Source organism: Ananas comosus, linkage group 7 (genome assembly GCF_001540865.1).
Source record: "Ananas comosus cultivar F153 linkage group 7, ASM154086v1, whole genome shotgun sequence".
Taxonomy (NCBI): domain Eukaryota; kingdom Viridiplantae; phylum Streptophyta; class Magnoliopsida; order Poales; family Bromeliaceae; genus Ananas; species Ananas comosus.
The window spans coordinates 13397382-13417827 of NC_033627.1; the positions used below are offsets into that span (position 1 = coordinate 13397382).

Sequence of the window (20446 nt, forward strand, 5' to 3'; positions counted from 1 at the left end):
GTCAACTTTGGCAGGAAAAAGCATACACTTTTGAACCAATGTACATATGTAAAAATAAAATTGAATTTAAAATTTGAAAGTGCACTCACATATAATTATTCTTTTCTTTTCTTTTCTTTTTTTTTTGCGCTTTTTCCTTGCCAAAGTTGACGCCAAAGTTGACCAGTGTTTTAGTTGATAATATTTGAACTGAGTAATGCTAGCTGTATATCAGGTATATGTAAGTATGGTATAAATCCTACACTTTGTCCATTAAAATTAGCAATATTTTTAATATAATTATTTTTTTAAAAAAATTTTAAATTCTTAGATTGGTGAGTGTGAGATTTATAGTGTATGAGTGTGATTGGGATAATTCTCTTTGATTGGTCGGATTGAAAGGTAAAAAAAAATTAATATATAAGAAGAATATTTTGCTCTTTATTTTCTAAAAATTTTTGAAAAGTCATTGGAATATTATTGTAGTCTCTTTCCTTCCTCCAAAAATTTAAGTGTCAATCGATACGGATCGTATCTACTGTGTCGTATCATGTCAATAAGATATTAATACGATACAAATTTTATGCCGATGACACAATTTAAAATCTTCTATTCTTTAAATTAGTAAAAAAAAATTTCAATAAAATTTAAAAAATTTAATAAAAATATATAATAAACAGTTAAAATATTTTATTGCTAAAAAATAAAAATAAATTTATACTATTATATATCGACATATGATCGACATATATCAATACAGTACGATGCATCCTACCATACCGTACAAGCAGGTTTGGGAAAAACCTGCCACGGCACTTAAATCTTTGCCTCCCCTTCCTCTCCCGTCTCCCTGCAAAGCCGCGAGCAGGAAGGAAGAGGCAGACAGGATGGAGCCGGTGCTGGGGCATTTTGCGTCTGCCTTCATTTCCGCGATCGTCACGGAGCTGGTCAACAAAGGCCTCACTTTATTCACGAAACGCAACCGCCTCAAGATGAAGCTGGAGCAGCTGGAGGAGCTCCTCCCAAAGATCCGGTCCCTCCTCACGGCCGCCGAGCGGCGACAGACCTATCATTTCACTCGGGAGCAGCGACTTCAGTTGACGAAGCTGAGAGATGCTATTTACTCCGCAGACGACGTCCTCGACGATTTCGAGTACCAGCATCTCGAGCGCCAATCTCGCAAGTTCAATGTTAGTAATTTCGCCGGTAATTTTTAAAATCCTCAAAGATTTTCAATTATTTACTTATTTTATTCATTTTTCTCTCTCTTAAGCTTTGGCCCGGGAGCACTGGCGTTGATATGTTGGAAAAAGCAGTCGATGACATTGAAAGTGTTATTAAGGATTTCAATCATGAGTTTGATTTCCTAAATGGTTCGGAACCGGAACACGGTGACCAGGATTCCCCGGAGACGACCTCACAGCTACCTCTAGCACGCGTGTTCGGGCGAGAAGGTGAGGTGCGGCAAATACTCGAAATGCTCGAGCGAGGGGGAGGAGAAAATTTCCGGTACAGATCAGGTTTCGGCGTCCTTCCCATAGTAGGCACCGCAGGAGTCGGTAAGACCACCCTTGCGCAGCTCATCTACAATCACGAATTCGTCAAGCGGGAATTCCCGACGAGGATGTGGGTTTACGTGTCCGACAAATTTAATGTCAGAAAGCTGACCGTAAAGATGATACACAGCGCTTTGGATGAAGAGCAGCAGCAGCAGCAGCTGCAGCTGCAGCTGCTGCCTCGTAAGGACTACGGCAGTTTACAGGGCGCGCAGGCCGATCTCGAGCGTCTGTTGACGGGCAAGAGGTTCATGCTCGTCCTCGATGACGTTTGGGAAGTGATTAATTCCGAAGAATGGGGCAACCTATGCAAGCCCTTTAGACTAGCAGCGAAGAGAAGCGTAGTTTTGGTGACGTCTCAAATTCAGTATGTGGCGTGCCAAATAGAGCCGATGGACCCGGTGACGTTAAGTGGTTTGGATGCTGACGATTATTGGCGGCTGTTCAAGCACTCTGCGTTCGGAGGAGACGACCCTGCTGAGCACTCTAACTTGGGAAAGAACGTCGGCGGGACGTCCGAAAAGGTTAAAGAGAAGTCGAGATTGGAAGAAATAGGTTCGGAGATTGCTAGTAGGCTGGGCGGCTCACCCTTGGCCGCCAAACTACTGGGAAGTGTGTTAAGCCGAAACAAAGATGAGGACCATTGGGATCAAATCCTGCAGAGTGATTTGTGGAACGTAGAGAATATCATTTCCCCCTCCTTTTGGTTGAGTTATAAGTATCTAAATGGACAGCTAAAGCATTGTTTTGTTTACTGCGCAGCGTTTCCTCAAGGTTTCATTTTCGAGAAAGATAAGCTAGTCCAAATGTGGGTGGCACAAGGCTTTATACCTCCTAGCAGTGACGAAAGACCGGAGGATGTTGGGGATCGCTACTTTGAGGAATTAGTTGATAGATCATTCTTTCAACCTGTTTGGAATGATAAATATATGATGCATAGCTTGATCCATGAATTGGCACAATCAATTGGTTCCGATGAGTTCTTCACATTTGCTGACCGGCCGCGGGGAATCCTGTCAAGAATAGCTCGTCATATAGCTTTTTCGTCAAGAACAGCTCGTCACATAACTGTTAGGACTGATGATCTACTGCAACTAGAGCGTGCGCTAAAGAACAATAATATTAATCTAAAGCATCTGCGCACTATTTTATTCTTCGGTGGGTATAAAGATTCTATCCCATTCTGTAATCTTCTCGACTCCATATTCCAACAGGCCAAAAGCATAAGAGTGCTGGATTTATCTCATACATGTATGACAGATTTGCCAAGCTCGATCGATAATTTAAAACACCTGCGATACTTGGATTTATGTGGTAACAGAGTAACGTCATTGCCTCAAGACCTTTGCTCGCTTTACCATCTGCAGGTGTTAAATGTTAAATGGTGCCCTCTTCAGCAACTGCCAGAAAAGATGAATAGATTGATTAACTTGAGACACATTTGTGCGGACACTCTGACAAGTTCAATAATATCTCAAATCCTAAAGCTTACAAACCTTCAGGAGCTAGAAAACTTTCGTGCTGGGAACAGCAATGAATTAAACGCCCTCGCATGCATGACCGAACTTAGGGGTCCTCTCCATGTTACGGATCTCCATCTTGTCAAGGTTGGAGAGGCTAAAGAGGGGATTTTGAAGGAATCGAAGCACCTAACTTCACTGTGGTTATCATGGGATTCTGAGGGACAAGGCATACGACAAGTAGATGATGCACAAACTACTCTTGATGAGAAAGTCCTGCAATGCCTTCAGCCACATGACAATCTTAAAGAGCTAAGAATTGATAGTTATGTCGGTCGTAGCCCACCCAAATGGATGCTAACAGATAATCGTCATTCCAACGTAAGATCCATGTACTTAATTGGTTGTGTTAATTTGCAAAACCTCCCACCTTTGGAGCTGCTGCCTAAACTTGAGATCCTAGAGATTAAAGGTATGCATGCATTGGAAAAAGTTAGCTGTCAATCACTTGGTCATGACTCGGTAAAAAAAGGGTTTCCAAGGTTGGAGAAACTTTCGATCGATGACCTGCCAAATTTAAAAGAGTGGACGGGGGTAGAGGATGGTCAGTTTTTTCCTTGCCTTTGTGAGCTTGTTGTTCGAAATTGTCCCACTCTAGAAAGATTTCCTTACATCCCTCAACTTAAGAATGTCCGTCTAGAAAATGTTGGACTGGTTTCTCTTATAGCATTCTTCAATGTATGCCTTTCGGAGGTCACGCTACCAGAAAGCAGCAGTAGCAGTAGCAGCAGCAAAGGGATTCCATTGGCATTTCCGACCATTTCTTCCATGTACATCAGCAAGTGTCCATACTTAATTTCTTTTGGGGAAAGCTCAAATCAACTATTTCTTCCTCGACTCTTTGAACTCGAGATACGAAACTGCCCGCAGCTTTGTTTGCTGCCAGATCTACCACCTACATTAACAAAATTGATTATTGAAGATGCTGGACTGGAAGAACTTCCAAGAATACAGGAGAAGGGCTTGACAGGTGGTGTTGAGATGGTGGGAACAGGTTCTTTTCTCTCAACCTTGCATATTAGTAGCTGCCCAAAGTTGAGTACCCTAAGTATAGGCTTGTTTCAGCAACAAGGACTCCGAAGACATCTTGGAAAGTTATCGCTCAAGAACTGTGAAAATCTCAAATCTGATCTGGACGAAGGGTTTAAAAAACTCACTGCACTAAAAGAGTTGACTATTATTGATTGTCCCAAGCTATTTATCTCTCATGTTCACGTATCTCTCAAGACGATTGAAGTCAGTGAGTGTTTTATTACTCAAGGTGCTCGGTTCGGTCATCAGAATCCACTTCTCCACTCTATTGAGACTGTAAAGATTATTGGCTGTCCACATGCAAATTCTGATGAAGTTCAAAAATTGAAGATGCCGGACTCATTTAAGCTGGACTCATTTAAGCACCTTACAGCCGTCGATCGCCTTTATTTGGTGAACACGTCTGTTCTCACACTTGATCTATTTACAGAACTTCGCTCACTGAGAATTCTGGATATAGATGGTTGCCAGAAATTTCTAACCAATCAGCCACAGCTTTTGCACTTCAGCAAACTCCAACATTTGAGCATCCGGAACTGCAAAGAGCTCCCATACCTCCCTGAGGATCTAAATACTCTTAAATCCCTCATGGAATTATGCATTGAAAATTGTCCTTTGATAACTTCTCTGCCTCAGAATGATCTGCCACCTTCACTCGAAAGCTTGTCTATCCGTGGATGCGATCCACTGTTGAAGCAACAGTGCCTAGATGCCAACTATTTCTTTCCAAAGATTTCTTACATTCCTTACATTTGCATTGAAGGAGAAGTAATACAATCAGGAGGAGGTAAGTCTACCAGCTGCAACTGCTCCTTCACCCTAAATTTTCTGTTTAGTCCCATGGCATCTATATAATCTATATCTATATCTATATATCTATATTATATATATATAACATAGTTGGATCCACGTGGCATGCAGAGGGCAAGGGTGAGTTTTTCCTTTTTCCTGTCTCTTAAATTTTTCTCTCTTCAGATATAGAGAAGATGATTTGGAACCTTTTTTTTTTTTTAAGTCCAATCTAATTCTTTATTTTTTATTACAAAAATTTCAAATATATAAATTTTTACGCATAACTTTTAAATAGTTTAGGCTGTTTGTATTAAATATAAATTTTGATTTTATAATATTGAGCATTTAGATATAGATTGTATAATAAAAAATAAAAGAAAGATTGATGGAGTTTAAGTTAATTTTTTATTTTACCAAATTTAGTTGCGAGAATCGCATAAAATATACTAACTAAATCAGTAAAGTTAAGCGATGCATTCAAATTTTGAATTCAAAGTACCATTATCTTACTCAAATCTAATGTATAAAAAAGTTGGATAATAAAAATAAAATTTTGAAAGGTTGGATAACTGATTCAAAATGGTTCATAATTCAGAAAAGTTTTATATATTTTTATTTTGAGTTTAATGCAAAATTTCAATGCCATATTTATGGTCTAATAAGCGATCAATTTTACATTTAAATTTTTTTGGAATATCCAAAATATAATTGGTCGATTTTTAATTTTAACAATTAGGCTTTCTAAAATTCATTCGATAGTTTAACATATTCTTTCCTCATATGAAATCGGTAATGAAACAAAACTGATCAATGCTCAACTTTGACTTTGTTTGGAAGAAAAACAAAACATAAAAAAAATAAATTGTAGTTTTGGTCCTCATACTATAAGATGCGTGAAATTTTACTCCTCAAACTTTCTTGGGTTACTATTTCTTGCTCAAACTATAAGGGACAATACTTTAGTCTTCAAATTTTGATTAGTTGTAATTTCTGGCTCGAATTATGAAACATATGATATTTTAATTCTCAACTCTTATTAGTGTTATAAATGTAACTCTTCTTATATATTTTTTTTCTTTTTTTAAATACTTTTTATATTTTTATTCTTATACTTTTACTGTAGCAATTGTTGTTTCGTCTTCAGTTTCTTTATTTGTATTTTTTTTTTATTCTTTGACTCTTCTTTTATTTTTTTTTCGTTGTTTCTTCTTTCTTTAGCTTTATTTATTTATTTATTTAGTTTTATGGAATCGACCCGTCGTAACGCGCGGGTGCCTTCACTAGTAAAACTTGATTTCACTGTTTTGTGAGTCAATCAATACTTGGATGTTCATTATGGCCTATTAGATTCTGTAGAACCTTATGTTACATATTTTATCCTATATCTTCATTGATGCACGAATGAATTTGGTAAAATGTATATACCTCAAAAACAATTTCTAATGAAGGTCGATCCATCAAAACATTTTTATTTTAGTTTGTTGATATAAAATGGGATGAAAAACCTACTTCATAGGTACAATTGTGCTCAATAAGCTCATGATAAGTAGTAAAACAATGTCTAGAAGAGGTTTTCTTTCTCTTAATAAAGTTTCCTTATGAACTATTTTGACTCGGTAATAAACATTTTACTGCAGAGAACCCATGATATCTAGCTAGATAGAAATATAGAATTGTTTGCTTGAACAGCTTTCTTGTGAAGATAAATATGTTCTCAAAACTACATCTGTGTTATTTACTAATCAATCCGTTATGAGCAATCTTGATTTTATTTTTTGCTGCTATGCATAGACTCTGCAATGCTACATAAATTACTTTTTCTACATTTTGCTTCAATTAATTTATATTACCTAAAGTGATTGAGATATCTCATCCTAAGGACTTAAGCATTAGTACTAATACTCTGGTTGACTCCCGTGAGCTAACTAACTCACTTCAAAATAATCTCATTTCAGTTTTGCGGCATCCAGGACTCATCGTTTTGTTAGGCGTACTCAAGTTTTAAGGAACTTGATCGAGATGGTCTTGCATTTTGCTTAAACGGACGGAATTGGAGGTATATGTTGTGGTCTATTTTTGTTTAGCGCAATTTTATGGCTCTTTGTCATTTACCTTTTGGCGTTGTTTTTACAGGGTCTCTGTCAGCCTCAAAAACAACAAACAAACAAACAAAAAAAACAAGAAAAAAAAGAGAAAAAAAAAAAGAAGAGAAAATAAATTAGTGGAAAAAAAAAGTGGGAAAAAAGTGTGCTTAGCTTGGCCCTTGGCCCTTGCCCCAACTTCCTATTGCCATTGGACCAAGTTTCCATGCATGCATCTAACTAATCTGTGGTTTAGGGGGAAAGCCTTGATTCAGTGTGCATGTTTATTCAATATATTTAATTCTTCGGTTGTGTGTCTATTCTCCGCAAAAAAAAAAAAAAAAAAAAAAGTCTAGGGAAAAAGCTCTTGATTTAGTGTGCGTGTTTATTCAATATATTATAATTTTTTGGTTGCGTGTCTACTCTCTGCAAAAAAAAAAAAAAAAAAAGTCTAGTGGGAAGCCCTAAAAAAAAAGTCCCTTGATTCAGTGTGCGTATTTATTCAATATATATAATTTTTGGTTGCGTGTTTACTCTCCCAAAAAAAAAAGAAAAAAAAAGAAAAAAAAAAAAAGTCTAGTGTCTAAGCCCTTGATTCAGTGTGCGTGTTTATTCAATTATTTAATTCTTTAGTTGTGTGTCTACTCTCTGCAAAAAAAAAAGAAAAAGAAAGAAAAAAGAAAAAAAAAAAAAGAGAGTTATGTTTTTAATGAAAATTATGTTTATGTTTTAATGGGTCCTTCAAACTATGTGTGTTTATTTAATGTATTCAATTTCGTTCTGGTGTGTATTTTCTCTACATACAAAAAAACAAAAAAAAAAAAAAGAAAAAAAAGAAAAAAAGAGTTAGTGGTATGTTGTACTTGTCCTTCAACTCTGTTTACTTGATATATTGAAGTCTTTTGTGATATGTTCAGTGTAATAGTGGAGTCTTCACACAGTGTGTGTGTATATTGATGTATTTGTGCCTCTTTAAGTCCTCTGTGGTGTATTTTTCTTCCGAAAAAACAAAATAAAAAAAGAATCTTTTGTGGTGTGTTTCAATGGGGCCTTTTGATTCATTATATTTGCAAGTATTTGCCTTTATAGATTATTACTTCCCATGCTTTTTCCTTTAGATTAACATTACATTCAGACAGCTGAACAGCATGCGACCTGTGAGCTTTAGCTTGGTAGAAATCCTGAATTCTTTACTTTGGAGATTATTCTTATGAGACTAGTAGGTTCCAAAGCAACATCAGTGTGTAATTTAGTTCTCTCTCAGAAGATGATCTTGATTGTTATTTACTGTTTTTGGCAATCAAGTCCAGGATCTGAAATAGATGATTTTATTTGTCTTTTGCATAGTGGACCCAAGATTCAGATCAACTAAGTCGTGGTGTTCCTTCTTTGTCATTCCCAAAAACACTAACAACTTTTTCATTGATGTCCTCCACAATAGTTTCATCATACAACATACACAAGTTCAGACTAAAGCTTCTACTGTTTGGGTCCCGAAAGCTTATTTTGGCTCACTTCCGATCCATTTTGCTTGTCAAAGTTTCCGGAGAAGGAAAGCTGTTCAATCTTTTCCAAACTGCAAACCCTTTTTATGATTACCCTTGCCAATTGATTTATAGTTTGCTCTGTAATCAGAGTAGTGGCCTGTTTAAAACTTAGGAGAGAAGCTACTAAGTCATAAAATATCTCAATGGTGCTCTAAGCATGCATCTTGCCTACAAACAGGGCAAGATCCATGTCTCACTAGCCATCTGTCTATGCAGAGTGTATGAAACAAATGCCCACATTTTGGCATTCTCCTTGCACTCTCTCCCTTCTTAAAGTCCTGCACATAAAAAATAAGTTTGCATGCATCAGTATGATGAATAACATATGCCTACTGGTATAGATTTGTTCATGTCAAAATGTCTAAGCACTTTTAGTTATGAGCTCTGAGCCTTAAGAGGCGAAAGTTTCGATTCAGTGCTTCTGATTCTATTAAAGAAATAATTTGCCGAGTCTAATTTGTATAATTCTTTTTCTAACAGCACTGTCCTATAGCAGAGTTAAGCATGTCCTAAATCCAGTGCTTTTGATTGATGCAAAGGTACAAGCAGATGGAAATTGCTACAAACATCAACTTACTTTTGTTGCCACTTCACATTACACAAAAGAACAGGTCAAGTTAACACACTAGGACTAAAGATAACGCACTTTGGGTTTAACTTTATCCTTATCATAAATATATATAGTGGACCAACCATATCTAGCTACTAATTTGAGTTATGATTATTTCAAAACCTAGGATCAACTTATTTACATGGTCCCTCCCATGAGCTAGCTTGTGCTTCACTCACAACTGACCCTCTCATAAGAGGTAACACATCCTAGTCACCTTGCATTTGGCTCAGCCACCTTATATAGTGCATGCATGTGCACCACATTAATTCATTGCTCTCAATACATAACCATACATGCATGTGATATTTTGCAGAAAAAATTATAAAACATAACAAAAAGAAAACCTTTAAATCCCCTTCAAAAAGTATCAGTTTACTTGTGTATCACCGTAAAATCAGACGGTCATATATGCATTTCATAAACCCGACTTCTTATGTATATAAGACAGTATTGTTTATAAAGCGAGAATTGCTGTACAGAGATCATGTGTATTAAATCTAGCCAAGTTTACTGAATGAATAAAAATTCGATTCAATATACTTTATCAACCTATGGCGAATTTAGTTTTGTTACTATCATTTTCCTCATGCTTATAATCATGTCCATCTCTGAATAATCATGTTTTTAGGACAAAACCAACTAATATACATATATATGAGTTAAAAAGCCTAAAAAAAGCCATGTTGCATGGTTTTTACTAAGGCTTAATGGCCATACCTGCAAGCAAATAGCACATGAGATCATCTCCCCACATGAATCCACAATCTCACCACAGCTGATCTCTAACTCAGGCAATTTTCTTAAGATCTCCGGCAATAATCCAATTTCGCGATCAACACCAAGAAAATCGAAATTATCTCTGTCACTGGCTTCAATTGTATTTATCTGAGATAATAGTTTCTACAATCAAATCACAAGATTGACAGAGATATTTGTAGTAGAACTAATATAGTTAAACACCGACTGTTCCTAGAGCAAGTGGCAAAGGATTTGGTGGTTGGTATCTGAGACCCAAGTTCGAATTTTAGTTGATTCAAATTTCTAGCTAAGTTTATTTCTAAATGAAATAAACGAAGCGGGTAGCGTGCTATCTATCTCTCTCTCAAAAAAAAAAAAAAAAAACTAACATAGTTAAACATATATCCCTCTATTTCGATTACAGTCCGTTCTAAAATAGACCGCTGATTATTTTAAGAAATTTTGTCACAACTAACAAATTTTATAAGATATCAGATATTGGAATCAGTATTTTATCAGTTAAAAAACTCGTAAAACAATTACATTTGATAAAATTAGTTTGATGTGAACAACTAGAAAGAAAGTTAAGGGGTCTATTTCGAAATAGGCAATAGTTGAGGGATGTCTCCATATATGTGTTTTACCAAATTTCCAATTATTTACCAACCTGCCACTGGTAGGCCTTGAGAATTGCTGGGCTCACCCACTCCCTGAATATTTTCCCATTTAGAAGGCTCCCAAAAATGGCCACCTGTGTGCATGCATTCAATACATAGTGGAGGAGTAAAATTTAAATAAATTATCCTATTCCTATTAATATATATGTAGGTGGTGAATAGGGACCATGAATCAATATGTTTAATTATGTTTACAAAGAGGAATAAATTTACAAAACGAAAAAGAAAAGATTAGGGAAAGTTGTTCTAGCTAGTCAGATCAAGTGTTCTACAAAATATCTCAAATTTTCCCAAATCATGTCATTGTTCTTACATAATCGTGAAAAATTACTTTGCCCCTACTTAAGTTAGTGTCACAGATATCTTGTTAATTCTTTTTCACCATTATAGTTACTATTCAATATGTAAATTACCTTCTATATATTCTTCTATTTTAGCATATTAATAAACAAAAAAAAAAGAAAGAAAACAAAGAAAGGGAGAAAGAGAGATTAGAAGAAAAAAGGAAAAGTTAATGTGATTAATTTGATTTGATTTGATTAATAAAATTAGCCATACTTTGGATAATAGTTCTCCCTGGAGACATGACTCGAGAACTTCTAAAGAGACAACTGCACCAGCCACAGCACCAATTCCAGCTCCTCGGAAGAGCCCGGTCTCTGTGGTTTGGCCTTTGAGTGCACCTGATATTGACCCTATGATGGCTCCACCTTGTAATAATAAACATGATCACAAATTAATTGTACTGAGAATATGTAACTACTACTTTAAAAAAAGGGAAAAAAAAAACACCAAAAAAAAGTTCTAACCTAACCTTTGATAGGAACAGTGAAAATTATCTACAAAGAAAATATTAGTTCTTTGTGTTATCTCCACCTTAGAATAGTGAACAGTGTGTGTGTGTGTGTAAGAGAGAGAGAGAGAGAGAGAGAGAGAGAGAGAGAGAGAGGGAAACTTACAAAGTGCAAATGTGCAAGTGAGACATGCAAAAGCTAGTTTTCTCAGAGAGCTCATGCAAAGGCCAAAGATAAGACCAGGAAACTCACTCCAAAAGCCCTCCATTCAAAACCCTCTCTTTCTCTCTACTTTAGCACTACTAATTAGCTAGGAAGAGTCTTATTAGTGTGAAGGGATCATGTAATATGAGAGAGAGAGAGAGAGGGGGAGGAGGTGGAAGTGAAGAGGTAGATAATAAGTAGGGGTTGGTGCAGGGCAATATATGGAATGCATATATATATATATATATATATATATATATATATATATAGCATGGAGAAGTGTGAGGAGAGAGTGGAAGCATTTAAGAGGGTGAGAGAGGGAACTCACCCCAATGCATGCACAATACCATTGCCTACACTTGTAACCTATCCTTGGTCTAACTTTTTGATGTGGGCTTTAGGTTTGGACCATTCATGGAGGAGCTCATCTAATTTGGAAACCCTAAAACCACTTGCACCAAAGCAGTGGGCTGGTATTTGGGATGAGTTGATGATCCTGTATATGAGAATAAATATTATTTAGACATTGAATTTGAATTCATTGTAGAAAAATTAAATATCTCTACAAATGTTATCACTCATTTAGCCTAGCTTCTGTAACATCTTTTCTAAATGATCTAACGCACGACAATTTTCTCTAAAATCTATTACAACTTTTGCTTTTGCTTTTGCTACAATAATATTGTATGCATGTAGAGAAGATTTTAGCAAAATTTTTAAGTTTTTTTTTAAATAACTCTACTCAAATGTGAGCACTCGTGGGGCTAAATGTAACCTTCAGTAGATGGATAAATTTATGTTCCATTAATATATTCAACATATTTAATGCCAGTTGCAATTTGCAGATCCATCGCAAATGGCTCCAACTTTTTTATGATAATGATAATAATGTGCCCATCTTTATATAAGTTCCAAAAATTAATAAAGGGATGTCTTTTTATTAAAAAGTAGGGACATGCATTTTTTTTTCTTTTTTTTTTTAAGAAAATATCTTCCTTGATGTGTAAATGAGAGTACCACTTAAGCTTTTTGCATGCATGGAAATAAATGGCTCAGCAAACGTTTATTTAATAGTTGCCACCATTCCAAAAGGGAAGTACAAAAGTAAGAGAATTTGGTTTTTACCTTCATTATTTTCTCTCTACTTTGATTAAATAGTGGTCACAAGATGAGGAGGTCACATGACTCACATCAAAGGAATAATTGTAGTAATTTTTAAAAGTAAAAAGATGGGAAAAATATAAAATTCAATCAGTAAAGGTAATTTAACTGTTATGAAAGAACTTGTTTAATTGCTGGGATATCAGGTGCTTCTCATTCAAAATGGTTCCCGCTTTAATTTGTTTGATAATATAAATTTATTTTTTCTCAGGGCCTGATTTGGAATATGTGGCCCATTCAAGGCCCAACCCCGGCCCAAAAACCCAAAGAATAATTGGGCTGGATATGAAAATTAGTCCATTTATTTATATTTTTATTTAATTTCACAAAAAATTGAATTTTTTACAAAAGCCCAAAACTGTTTCTTTTTTACTTTTTTAACTGCGAAACGCCGTCGCACTTTGCAAGAGAGAAACCAAAACCCTAAACCCATTTCCCCACCGACCGAGAGAGAGAGAGAGAGAGAGAGAGAGAGAGCGATGATGGCGTGGTGCGCCGCGAGGTCGGCGGCGGCGGCGGCGGCGGTGGCGGCGCCGGGGGCCGACCTGCGGGCGCTGCGCGCGCGCGCGCCCGTGGCGGCGGCGGGGCTCTGCTGCGTCTCCGTGGCCGGCTCCCTCCTCCGGTCCTCCTCCTCCTCGCGCAAATCCCACAACCCCTTCGCCTCCCTCAACGCGACCCTCTCCTCCTCCGCCAGCGCCGCAGGTACCGGAAAAGGAAAGATTTTTGTAGGGTTTGTTCTCTTGTTACAGTGTTGCTTCGTTTTAACAAAGTTATTGTGCAATTGGTTTTCAACGATTATGATTAGATGTTTGCAACTGCGTAGTGTATCCGGCTTGTTGGAAAAAATTATTCTGCAAAAAAGGAAAACAGATCTGCGAAATGTGACTATTTAGAGCTTCTCTAGCTGTGTAAGCGGTAAGCCATTCTTTGTAAGGGAGAATCATGAACCATCCGGTATGCCGGGAATTAATCTTTAGCATATGATTAAGCTAATTGTAAGTAAAATTCTTGAATCTTGAATCATTTTAGTTGTCGTAGTGTCGCTTGTTTTTGATAAGTCAATTTTTGTTTTCTCGCATTCCTATGTGCACTGTTCGTTACGTTGAAATCTTGACCATTAAATTTGAGGTATAAAAGGAAAAAACAATCGAAACATTCATGGAGTATTCAGTATTAGAATTTTATGAAAAATAATTAGCTCAAGCTTTGCAATCCGATGCCCTGTTTTTAGATAAGAAGGAGGCTGTCCAGACAGAAAATGCGCCTGCGGCGTTAGGCTCGTACTCGCAGGCTATCAAAGCCAATAACCTTGTTTTCGTCTCTGGTGTTCTGGGCCTTGTTCCCGAGGTTTGTCATCTCTAGTTCATGGGGTTAATTCTAGAAAACTAAGTGCATTTGCGGCGAAATAGCATTCTTTCAATTTCTAATTGGTGCACTTTTTGTGATCCGTACTTTTGTAGACAGGAAAGTGTATCTCTGACAGCATTGAAGAGCAAACTGAGCAGGTAAGCAAGTCGAATTTGATTATTCCGTAGATTATCAGTTACATTTCGTAGTTTTCTTGTTTTGCAATTTGCTTTTGTCTTTTTAACGAGTACTAGAAGCGATACTGACCTAATGAAGGTATAGTAAACATAGTGTGAGATGTAAAATTCCTATGTTCAATGTTTATATTGACGCTGCATTCACTTTAAAGTGTCAATATGTTTGTTTTAAGGCAAACTTTTTGATAGTAATGCGTAATGCCTGATCATATGTGGTTATGTACTGCATCTGCAACATGTGAAAAGCCTTTTAGTTTTAAGATGCTTATATTAATCTATTAAAAGTGTAGTAAAAATGGTCCTTGTTTTTGCATTAACTTTGTGTATAGACTAAGAAATAACTGAACGGATGATAGTGATTTTTTTTTCCTCCTTCCTGTAGATGATTTCCCGAAATTTTTGGTGAGTTTGGTGTGAATGATAGCATAGTCATTTGAAGCATTTACTTATTACTTGTAATTTAAGATGGCAAAGTTCTCAAGCAAAGTTTTGGGAGTATCTTGTAAGAACTCTTAAAACCCTCCAATGTGAGATATGTTTGGGCCTCAGGTTTTAACATTTTTGGCCTGCATGTAGCCCTATTGATTGACACCCAAAAGTTCCCCTGTTGATCCAAGGCGCTGATGTTATTACAGAGTCAATAAGTGTCTGACTTGACTTTAATTTAGCATAGCTTTTCGTTAGGGTATAGGTTGGACGCTCTAGGCTGGGACTGGGCCATTTGTTTCAAACCCTCCCCTCGCCAAACTAGGGCGTGATACTAGCCCAGCACAATATAGATCGCAAGACGTGTTGAAGATCTTGAGTTTCAGCCTATTTATCTAGTATCATCTCATACTCACTATCATTTAGTGTCTTCTTTCCTTGGCTTTTGAATCAACTTTCATTATGGGAAGCATAACCCGTGCATTTGACGAATAGATCATGAGCTTCACTGAGAAGCAAAAGTCAACTTTTGAACCCCAGATACAAAAGATTCAATTTTGAATTCTCTTCCAGCTAAGCCAAAAGATGTTGGGGAATTTAGTCAGCAGTTGGCGCTTCTTGAAAAGCTATACATGAACACACCTACACATGCTTAAGGCAGTCAATCATGCTAACATACCTTCTATATTGAAGCTTAATTGTTTCAACCAAAAAGATGAAAACGATTCCGTTTATGTCCCACTTATTCTTGTTATTATGTAATCTAATTTTGCTGTTAATTGTTCAACTTAGGAAATTTAGATATGAGAAACATTAAGAAATTCAGAGATGAAAAACATAGATGTTGTTTATTATGTAATCTAATTTTGCTGTTAATCGTCCAACTTAGAAATTTAGAGATGAAAAATATTAATTTTTAATCCCTTTTTGTCACCTTTTTTCTTCTTTGGACTTTGGGGTGCTTTTCTGATTTAGATTCCTTTATGCATTTGGTCAAATTATATATTATTGTCAAAACTTCTGATAATTGTTTGACACATATTCTTGTGATAAATTTTTATAAGAATTTATGTTATGGCATTTCAAGACTTCAAGTTATAATTGATGGTTCTTTCAAAATATGTAGATCATTTCGCAATTTCTTATTCATCTTACCAATATGTTCTTCTATTTCAGTATTTTGCCGCAACTTTTCTAATTATTTGGTCTCTTGACTTTTTGGATAACTACCTAACAGGTTTTGAAGAATATGGGGGAAATATTGAAAGCGAGTGGTGTCAGCTACTCGTCTGTTGTAAAGACAACGATAATGTATGCTCTACTTCTTTCTGTTGTTATGAGATACAAAACCATCATCTAATGGTTGGGGCAGAAGGAAATTTTAGTGGAAGGCATTTTTGTTGTCATTGTTATGGCTTAGGTTACTCTGTGCTGTCTTGTTTGTTTGCAAATGTTGTTTGTTTGGAATTCAAGGAATAAGTTTTATTCCTGGAAGAAGTATGATAGTGACACATCATATATTAAAACTTTGCATTCAAGGTGTCACTTTGTTGTGTGAAATAAGCGCCTTATAATAAGCCTCATTCCAACCTTATTCTCCAACTTTTTGCTGACTGCTAAGAATCTTCCCTTCTGCAGGTTAGCTGACTTGCAGGATTTCAAGAAAGTGAACGAGATATATGCGAAATGTAAGTTCCTAAACTTTGAATATATCTTGGGTTTGTTGTTTGTTCTCAAAAAATTAGCAATAAGTGCATTGACTTTGAATGAGGTACTCTGAAGAATGGTTATTCTTTATTGCTTTGAGGATTGTTCGCTATTACTGCGATATTGTATGAGATTGTAATTGATGAGATTATAGAAAGTACATATCATTTGAATTGTACTAATTATATCTTGTATGATGCAATGAAAAAAAAAAGGCTTTTTTGCATTGATTTGTATACTCGTGTCACTAATAAATTCGTGGGATGATTGATTTCTGAAAATCTTGGTCATTTATATTTTGAGTTATGCTGCACCTTATTTTGGAGCATTTCAATTTTCAACGTTGTAGCTGTCTTAATTTTTCATACATTCTGATATGTTTAAGAACATGCATATTTGGTCGTATGTCTGTAAATCTCTCGTCTGTCAAGTGTTTTATAGCTACTCCATTATAAAACAACAATTTTGTCATGCAGATTTTCCGGCCCCAGCCCCAGCACGTTCAACCTACCAAGTGGCAGCCCTACCAATGAATGCCAGGATCGAGATCGAGTGCATTGCTGCCCTCTAGAGCTCCTCTACTCTCAATGCCTAAAAGGCTTTATCCTGTTTCTAGATCTTTAATGAATAATTGCATCAGGATGCTTTGGTCACCTTGCTATTGAACTTAAAAGGTTCAGCTTCTATTTCATTTAACCAATGCTTGCTTCACTGAGGCGTGTGGTGAAAACTACTTCTAGAAACAAGATTGTAGTTTTTCTTTTTTGGGAGAAATGAGCAGGGCTTAATGATATGAGAAATTCGGCAGGGTTGATATGGATGCTGAAACAGGTTTATGATGATAACTTTGTTTATTGGGATTTTCCTTTGTGGTTCATGATTTCAGTGTAGGAGTTCAATAGAAACTATGTTGACAACCTGGGTGTTCTGATATTCCGAATAGTAGCTTCAATTACAAGGTGATTTATCATATTCCAAGTAAAAGTGTAGAAGAGGCCATATATTCTATGCAATTGTAGACATCTTCTCGTACTCCCCATGAATGAATTACCACGAAGCCCTGTAGGGTCCATTCGGATACACGAATATCTCGTTTATCATGTCCTTTTTGTTTTCTTACGTGGTTTTCGTAATTGGTTTGGTAATTGACTTGATTGGGAGCGGGGAAGAAGAATGTCTGTAGCATGCAATGAATGTATAGCCTTTTACTTTTTTTTTCAGCAGAGTATGGTAAATTAATTATGATTATGATAATTTGTCAAGTTTTGAAGTTGCAATCACAAAAGAAATTCTCTATCATTCACAAGGTTTGTCCAATTAAGTCATTCCAACATTCAAATTGGCCCTTAAATGAGCCCACATATGTCTTAGGCTATCTATTGAAGTATGCATATCCTACCTTTCACCCATCCACCATCCTTATTCAGCGTACAGTGAATAAACATGAATAGTCAACTTTGTTTGATGTACGATACTTTTCTTTATACGTATTGAAGTACTGATACTTATATAATATTCAGAAATATATTTATACATGTGTAAATCAAACATCACATATATAGGAAAATAACATGATGGTATTAAATATAATAATAAAGGACAAGGTTTAATTCTAGTTATATCCATATTCTAGTTGCTTCCGTGTGCTTCTTATTGTGGATACATTGCATGAGATTAGATGGTCAGCTTTGTTCTTAATTAACTTATTTACATTACGAGTTGTGGATATCCCAGTAATGTTTCTTTTCTTTCTGAAATATAATAAGGTTTCTGCAGTCAATGCTACAGGAATGAAGTAACCAATCTACCGCGCTTGCGAGTTGCAGTTCCTCTTCTCAGGTGTGAATTCTCGAATCTGTGGATCAGAAATCTGGTAAGTTAACTATCATTGTCATATCGAAACCTGTTATTAAATGTTACTCTTATCTCTTCTTTCTTGTTTTTCCATGTATGTTGTTTCCTTGCATTTGAGCATGTGACATTTCGTAATTAATTGCAACCTTCCAACTTTTGGCCGCCATGACAGTTGTCTCCTTTACCTGTCCAGTGTATGAAGATTACATAGTAAGATCACAATGGTATATTTGTCTATAATCAAAGTTTCATCTTGCTGTCGCTGTTATGAGGAAGAAAACTAAGAGAACATGTGAGAAACACTAAGGTAGGGTAGTATTTCCATTTGCGAAAGCAAGTCGCTTTCGCGAGGACTTGTTATGCAGATCCAACAAAGGTTACAAAGCCATTGCTTTCTCTTTATGTAGTATGTTATGCGAAACTTCCGCGATTCATCTCGACATGCTGACTCGTTCCGTGCCATGTGCACAATCCTTGATGTATGCTACATGGATGTTCAGTATCTCTTTCTCTCTCATTTCCTAAAGGATGTAGATAATTGTTGTTTATTTGTTGGAATTATTATAATATTATGATAAACCTTCTTTTTGAACTATGTATTCTTTTGAGATGGTTCCTTTAATTTGTAGCCAACCCAACATTGCATGTGATTGATCCATAAAATAAGTGCCACTGGTTTTAGGAATACCATAGTTATGGTCCTATCACTATCAAACTCAGTTAAGAAATTTTTTCATTAGTAGTACATAATGAAGTAACAAAAAAAAGCCATGGGAGTTGATCATTCACTCTCTTAAGTGAGTTGAAACCATGTTTTCTTAAAGATTATTTTTGGAATTGGGCAAGGTTTAGCAATTCTTGCTTTACCAACTATTTTCATGCCAAATTTTCTTCTTTTTTCTCTACATCAAAATCTTGAAATATCCAATCATTTTAAATGCTTCCCAATTCTCTTGACCAACATGAGCACATAATGGTTGGTGAAGTAAATGACAATAAATGAAACTCTTAACTTTAGCTAAGTGATGTTTACACTTGGTACCCCCAAAAATATGTGTTGTTAACATATTGGTCCACACAAACTTTGTGAGGAAAGTACAACTCCTATACCACAGGTGAAATTTTACACCATAGTAATTTGAGATTCTTTCCACATGCTTTAATGATAGCTCTGAGCATCAAATCTAGGAAAATTTTTGTGAATAGATATATCAACTCTTCGTTGCCATTAGTTCTTAGTGAGCACCAGGATATAGCATATCTAGGAGACCATTATAGCAAACATTTTTGAGTCACGTTGATGTTGCCTATGCCCAAATAAATGTAGGGCAAGGTGACAAATCATTAAGATTCAAAAAAAAAAAAGAAGAAGAAGATGAAATTCAGGTAAAAATTTATGGGGCCTCTTCATTTATAAGCTAATCTAAGATAAGCCCCTTTATTTTTCTTTGCTTATCAACAGTTTTATTTTGATTTGAGTTGCTCCCCCGGGGTAAATTAAAAATTTTATCAAATTTATTAAATTTGGTAGTGAATTTTTAAATTTAATGACTCGAACTGCTTTCCAACGAAATGGAATTTTGGATTCCATTAAGTTGATGTCTACCTACTGATCGAGCCATCGAATTTAACAAAATCTTAATCTAATCATCAAGAATGATTCAAATCAAAGAAAATAATAACTTAACAAAAAATTCAATAAAAAAACATAAATTTGAGGGACTTGTAGCCTATAAGTGGAATATTCTATCCATTAAAATTATAGATATTAAGTCTAAAAGCAAAAATGTAACTCCTATTTTATAATAACAAAATAAATATATTAATATCAAATAAGTTATATAAGGATAATTTGTTCCAATATCTAATAGAGTTGTAGAGAAAAATAGTTATTTTATATTATTTTAACATAGTATTAGAGTGGAGAATATTGAGTTTCAACTTCCCCAGATTCCAGCTCCTAGAAAGTCGAGTCATCGTGAGTATTAAATAGATAATAATAAATTACCATATTGTAGTAACTTATGTTAATAATAAATTACCATATTGTAGTAACTTATGTTTATATATACCTTGGCTCGTTTTTGGCTAAAACGATCTGCTTATTCTAAGCTCCTTCATTTTTGTTAGATCTTGATTCAATTCTTTTTTTAGTGTGTGTGTGTGTGTGTGTGTGTGTGTGTGTGTGTGTGTATAGAGTCCGGCTATGGTGCTTGTAAAA

At 35.7% G+C, this 20446-nt stretch overlaps 3 protein-coding genes and 1 long non-coding RNA gene across 4 annotated transcripts; 3 read left to right on the plus strand and 1 right to left on the minus strand.

The window, feature by feature from the left end:
- On the plus strand, positions 748-6996 carry LOC109712784 (putative disease resistance protein RGA3). Its single transcript, XM_020236538.1, has 3 exons — positions 748-1169; positions 1253-4874; positions 6835-6996. Exons 1-3 carry the CDS (start codon positions 867-869, stop codon positions 6882-6884), a joined length of 3975 nt encoding a protein of 1324 aa, XP_020092127.1. The 5' UTR covers positions 748-866; the 3' UTR covers positions 6885-6996.
- LOC109712788 (NEP1-interacting protein-like 1) lies at positions 7861-11760 on the minus strand. Its single transcript, XM_020236545.1, has 5 exons — positions 11495-11760; positions 11094-11245; positions 10526-10609; positions 9838-10005; positions 7861-8785 (listed from the first exon to the last, which is right to left on the minus strand). The coding sequence occupies exons 1-5, from the start codon at positions 11595-11597 to the stop codon at positions 8648-8650; spliced, it is 645 nt and encodes a 214-aa protein (XP_020092134.1). The 5' UTR covers positions 11598-11760; the 3' UTR covers positions 7861-8647.
- LOC109712789 (reactive Intermediate Deaminase A, chloroplastic) lies at positions 13145-17248 on the plus strand. Its single transcript, XM_020236546.1, has 6 exons — positions 13145-13396; positions 13926-14041; positions 14155-14199; positions 15902-15975; positions 16303-16352; positions 16848-17248. The coding sequence occupies exons 1-6, from the start codon at positions 13174-13176 to the stop codon at positions 16940-16942; spliced, it is 603 nt and encodes a 200-aa protein (XP_020092135.1). The 5' UTR covers positions 13145-13173; the 3' UTR covers positions 16943-17248.
- LOC109712790 lies at positions 17493-18817 on the plus strand. The gene is made up of 2 exons (XR_002216971.1): positions 17493-18244; positions 18419-18817. It is a non-coding gene; the product is annotated as an uncharacterized LOC109712790 (long non-coding RNA).